This window comes from Myotis davidii, unplaced genomic scaffold (assembly GCF_000327345.1).
Source record: "Myotis davidii unplaced genomic scaffold, ASM32734v1 C64549907, whole genome shotgun sequence".
Lineage (NCBI taxonomy): Eukaryota > Metazoa > Chordata > Mammalia > Chiroptera > Vespertilionidae > Myotis > Myotis davidii.
The window spans coordinates 1-6,212 of NW_006382991.1; the positions used below are offsets into that span (position 1 = coordinate 1).

Genomic DNA, 6,212 nt, shown 5'->3' on the forward strand with positions numbered 1-6,212 from the left:
CTGGGTTGTCTTTGGTATGCTAATGAGATGACTAGTGGCTGGGGGGCCCTAAATAGCTTCAGATATGGACTGGTTACCAAAACAAAATTAGAGGTTTGGATGTTGTAGCCTTCTCCTGGCCTCTGGGATGGGGAGAGGAGCTAGAGATTGAGTTACTCACCAATGGCCAATCATTTACATAATCATGCCTATGTAATGAAGCCTCCATAAAAAACCTTAAAGCTTAGGATTGGTGAACACATCAAAGTGCTGGGAGTGTGGCAGTGCCCAGAGGGCATGGACACTTCACTTACCCTTTCCAACCCCCATACCTTGCCCCATACATGTCTTCTGGAGTTGTATTCTTTATAAAAACAAGTAATAATAAGTAAACTGTTTTCCTGAGTTCTATAAGCTGTTCTAGCAAATTATTGAACCAAAAGGAGCAGTCATGGAAACCCTGTTTTTAGCCAAATTGAACAGAAATGTGAATAACATGAAGACCCAATACTACCAACATGCATCTGAAGTGAGGGCAGTTTTATGGGAATGTGCCCTTAAACCTGTAGAGTCTGATCCTAATTCCAAGTAGTGTCAGAATTAAATTGAATGGTAGGGCACCCAATTGGTGTCTGCAGAGAATTGGAGAACTGCTTGGTGTGAAAATTCTTAAACATTTGGTGTCAGAAGTGTGACTACGATATACAGTATATTATATGGCTTTTCACTAGGTAACACACAGTTAAAAATCCATTTCACCCCTTACTATGTGATCTTGGGCAGGTCACAACCTCACAGCATCTTAAGTTTCCTCAATTAAAAAATGGAAATGCCACCCTTGACCTCAAAGATTATGGTAGAGATTAAACAAGAAACCTATGAAGAGTACCCAATATACAGTAGGTACTTGATAAATTTGAGTTTTCCTGCCCCAGTGACCAAGTGCAGAGTATTCTACACTGCATTTGTTCCTGAGAAGGAACCAAACTTCTTTTCAGTACTAGTATATGTCAGAACACAGCTGGTGGTGAGGGAAGAATAAGTGGTTGGCAAAGTGACTCTAGAGTAGGGTACCAGTGATAAAGAAGCCTACTATAATAAGCTGAGAGCATAAAATAGCAGATCTTAGGTTTGGAATAATAATGACAACCTCCTGCCTAAACTAAGGAGTTTGTATATGCATTTGCCAGAATCATAGCAGGGAAAGAAAGTGAATGGAAAACACTTGAGAAAAGTAACTTTAATAATCTTATCTGTATTGTGATACACAAAAGTGATCATTTTCAGAATAAAATTTAAAATGGCCAGAATAATTTCACAAAAATATTTCTAGAAATAATATAGTTCTATGAAGTTTATAGAGTATGCCTAAAAGAATACCAGAATATATGTACTGGGAGGGCAGGAGAAGGGGGTAAAGGCAGAATTTGTAAAAAAGCTAGAAACAAAAACCTGCCTTTTGAGATCTTTCTCACCTGAAGCCTGAATGCTCCGTAATTCCAAAGGACCCAATCACAACATATTATCTCATATTTAGTTTTGCTTTAAAATACAATAAACAGGTTATATTCTCAAGTTGTATTAAGTTGCTTATATAAACTTAAAGTCATGAGCATGACTTCAGGATCTGCACTTTTTATGTCAAGTGCTTTAACTAAACAGTTTAAGGCCTCCTGTATTTTCCCACATTCTTTCAATTCTTTTCCACGCATTACAAGAGTCTCATAGTCATTCACAGCCTCCACTGCCTTATCTTGAGGAGAATCAACCAAATGTCCACTAGACAAAGGCCCAGGGTCACCAGGAGAGGTCTCCTGAGCTTCAGCACCAGACTTGGGTGTACTTAACCAACTGGACTTACTTTCTGAAGACAATGTTTCTCTGAAAGGTTCCTCTTCTGTACCCTCTGAGGCTTCACCACTGCTTTCCTCGGCTCTTTCCTCCAGAGAATCTTCAGCTACCTTTGCTTCACTGCTGTATTCAAGTCTTTCCTCCATATCCTCCACATGGTCTAAAACCACATTAATAAGAGACCTCCTAGAAGCCAAGGATCTTCTAGAGTTTACAGACTTATTTATACTATCAGGTATTTTAGGTGAAAAGAACCTTCCAGGTGGACTGATGTCATTTTTGGGAGTTGAAGCATCAAACTGTTTTACAGATAAGAACTGAAAGGGAGATGTGCTGAATGGATTTGTGCTTGAAGTATCTTTAACAGTATCATGTTCATCTTCACCATCTGAAACGATCCTTCTAGTTTTACTTCTGACTCTCAAATTAACTACTACTTCTGACTCATCATCTTTCTCAGAAAGATCCATACTGAGACCTGCTTTGCTATGCACAAACTCTGCTCCAGAATTAGTTGCAGAGCCACACAAGCTATTTTCTTTCTCAACATGCTCCAAAGACTGACTGGAAGGATTTTGTCCATTGTCTGCAGAGTCTTCCAAGAAAAGATTGAAATCACACACATACTGTGGTGAAGATTCTAAAGGTTCCTCTTCTAACGTCACCTCATTTGCATGAGCATCCAGCAGTGCACTGTGGGATGCTGACAAGACATCATCAGCTATTTTAATAACAGATGCATGTGATTCTGTATTTTTATTTTCATCTGTTATAGGATTAGTGGGCCAGGGATTACACTGGTGTAAAATCTCATCATCCTTTAGTTCATCTATATTTGGCCCATGATCAGTTCTGACAGATTTGCTAAGTAAATAATTAAAACTTTGCAGAGGGTTCTCTTGCAGTGCCTCCTGTGTAGTCCCCTCTTGTGGTGCCTCTTTTTGTAGAGCCATTCCCAATAAAGAGTCAGTCCAAATTTCTTCTACACTTCCACACCCCTTGGGTAACATAGCTATAAAGTCAGCATCAAATGTGCTTTCACGTGGGTGCCTACCATCTTGTACAATGGTAACGTTCGTCTTTACACTGGAAAGACAGTATTTCTCACTCTCTTCAGGCAGATCATCAATGATTACACTTGCCATTTGGGAATTGATTTCTTCTTCCTGGGTATAATGAGTAGTTAGAAAAGATGAGGGCTGAGGCTGTGGTTTATTCACTTCCAGGCATTTCTCCTTTGTTTGAGAAGGAAATACAGGTTCTCTCAGCCAGATCCTCTCATTTCTACTTCTTTGTCTTTCCATTAAGAGCTCTGTATTTTGAGACTCAGATTCAACAAGGAATTGAGCTTTCTGAACCCTTTGTTGAATATAGTGAGATTCTTCTATCACATCAAGCTCTTCTTTAACAGATAGATCATGTGTGTACATCAAATCATGGTCTGAGATTCCAGCTATCCCCAAAGTGTGCAGGTAGGCAATATGTTCATCTAGTTTCTTATCAGATCTCCTCTGAGCAGCATGCAAAGACTGAAGCTGCAACTGGGTTACAGAGTTCTGAAAATCCTCGATTGTGAAGAGCTCTCTTAATTCCTGTTTACTAAAGTATCGGAAAGGGTTCTTCTTATCACCAGTAGTTTGTCTTACTAATGACTCCTTGAAAACCTGTCTTCTGTATATTTTTTCCTCTACAGTTCCACAAGTGATTAACCTATAAACCACAACATTTTCTTTTTGTCCAATTCTGTGAACTCTATCCACAGCTTGAGCATCAGTTGCAGGATTCCAGCTAGGGTCATAAATGACCACTCTGGTTGCTGCAGTTAATGTTAAGCCAACACCACCTACTTGAGTGGTAAGCAGAAAGACAGAGTAATCTTTATTCTGCTGGAATAAGTTAATTCTTTTTTCTCGTTCCACAAGATGAGTAATTGTTCCATCGATTCGCAATATCTTAAAGTGTCTATTCCTTAGAAGGCGTTCAATGATGTTTAGAATTTGTCTTGACTGGGAAAACACCAGAGTCTGATGCCCCTCATCTCGCAGTCTGTTAAGGAGGTCCATTAGAAATATCATTTTTCCAGATTCTTTCATCAGTGTATCATCAGTTATTTGGTCAATATGAATATGGTCCACATCTGAGGAATCTTCCCCTTGATTTTCATCTTGAGCAGAAAATCTGACAGCCCCTAGATTCAGCAAATGACAAGCCCTTGCAGAGAGCAGCCTAGGATGATCACACAGCTTCTTTAAGACACCTAGCTCAGCCAAAGGTGAGCGTGTCTCCATTAACAACTCCTTGATATGATCTAGAGACACGAATTTCCTGTATATTTCTTCTTGTAAAGGTACAAGGCGTATCCAAATAATTAAATCATTTTTCCTGGAAAGGGAAGGCATTTCATAACTGGCATTAACATCTAGATTCTTTTCACTAAGTCTGACCTCTGAGTTGCTTGACTTTTTCTTCTGTACCTCTTCTTTAGTCCTCCTGAGAAAATAGGGTTTTATGATTGCCATTAGGTTTTCAGATATTTTCAGTCCCAAGGCTTTTTCCCCTGCAGTAGCATCCTTCTCTCTTGCTCTAGTAATAGGATTTTCATACTCTATTTTAAAAGTTTTTAATGTTCCTAGCAGGGACCCTTGACAAGCAAAATCAAACAGGGACCACAGTTCTTGCAAATTATTCTGGATTGGGGTTCCTGTGAGGAGAATGCGATTACTGGCAGGGACAGCACGAGCACATATGGCTGACTTAGTAGATGAAGATTTTATTTTATGTGCTTCATCAAGTATGACATAGTCCCACACAAACTCTTGGCCATTCAAGGTTGAAAGTTGCTGCCAATTATTGATTAACATTTGGTATGTAGTGATAATTACACCATTCCTTTGCTGAATCCGACTGAGGTTTCTGGCACGTTCATCCTTACTAGGACCATGAAAGGTTTTGACTCTCATTCCTGGAGTCCACTTGACAAATTCTTTTACCCATGTGCTAATAAGACTTGTTGGCATGATTAGCAGCACATGATTGACAAGTGAAGCATCAAACATACCAGAAAGGAAAGCAATGATCTGAACAGTCTTCCCTAATCCCATATCATCTGCCAAGATACCACCTTTTCTTCCATCCCTATATAGGCTATATAGGAAAGCTACACCTTCCTTCTGGTGCTCAAATAGTTGGTTGTGCAGTTCTCGATACAGCAGCAGGCCAGAGTTGCACACATCTGTGAATTCATCATCTCCATCTGCCAACTCCTCCAAGGCTTCCTGTAGTTTTTGGATTCTGCTCATCACCTTTTCATTGGGAAAAATGTCCTTTGCTAAATTGAAAAGTTTAAATGCTTCTTCCAGATCTCCATTCTTAGTTGCTTCTTTGGCCTCTTTCACATATCTATTTAAAAAATTAAAGATATATATTAACATTAGAAAGAAAGGAAACAGTTTGAACATTCAGTCTAAGAATAATTTAGAGTCCATTTTGGAATCGAAACTGCACTTGGGCTTTTAATATCCTCAATTCAGGATGGGAAAGATTAGCACAGAAGACGCCAATGAAAGCTGGCATTAGTTAAGACGCAAATATCCACCAGACACTGCCAGCAACACCTTCAGGCACTAGTTGTGGGAAATATATGTGCAAAGGTTATTGGTTCCACAGTATTAAAAAAAATTTGCCACCCATAAGAAGTACAGAGTGATATTTTTTGTAAAATCAACCAACCAACCTATATTGTGGGAGCATGGAAAAATACATGGGCACTTCTCAGGCCTTATTTTTCTAGACTTCTATGATGCATTTGACACTAATGAGCATTCCCCTCCTTAAAATTCCCTTCTGAGAGATTCCTTCTGGTTCACCCCCACAAGCACCACCACCAATCACTGGTCATTTCTTCTGTGTCCTTGGGCTCTTATTCTTCCTCCAAGATGGTTCAGTCCTGGGCCCTCTTCTCACTCCTTTTACTTTCCTCAGGCTCTCCTAGAGCTTCCACTCCCACCTTTGTGCTCATGATTCCCAAATCACTCTCCAACCCAGGTCTTGCCCCCAAGCTCTAATCTAGATCCATATTCCAACTGTCTTCTGGACATCTCCACTTGAAAGTCACATAGGCACCTGAAATTCAATTAACCTCAAATTAAAATCATTATGTTCTCTCTAAAAACATGCTTCCTCATTTGTGTGATAGTAAATGATACTACTATCCACTTAGATATACAAGCTAGAAATCTGAAAATCATTCTTGACTCCAACCCAAATATAAATCATCCTTGACCTCTCCCCTCTTTTAACCTCCCTAGCCAATTAACCGACCACTGCTCTAGGATATTCCATTAATACTTAGAGTGGAAGGGAAGATGGAAGAGGAAGGGAGG

General features: G+C 39.6%; 1 protein-coding gene across 1 annotated transcript; it reads right to left on the reverse strand.

The window, feature by feature from the left end:
* Nucleotides 1-1,204: 1,204 nt before the first annotated feature.
* On the reverse strand, nt 1,205-5,231 carry ERCC6L (excision repair cross-complementation group 6 like; the record flags this gene model as incomplete). Its single annotated transcript, XM_006777813.2, has 1 exon — nt 1,205-5,231. A coding segment is annotated over one exon (3,681 nt), but the record flags the coding sequence as incomplete, so codon positions are not given.
* Nucleotides 5,232-6,212: the final 981 nt, after the last annotated feature.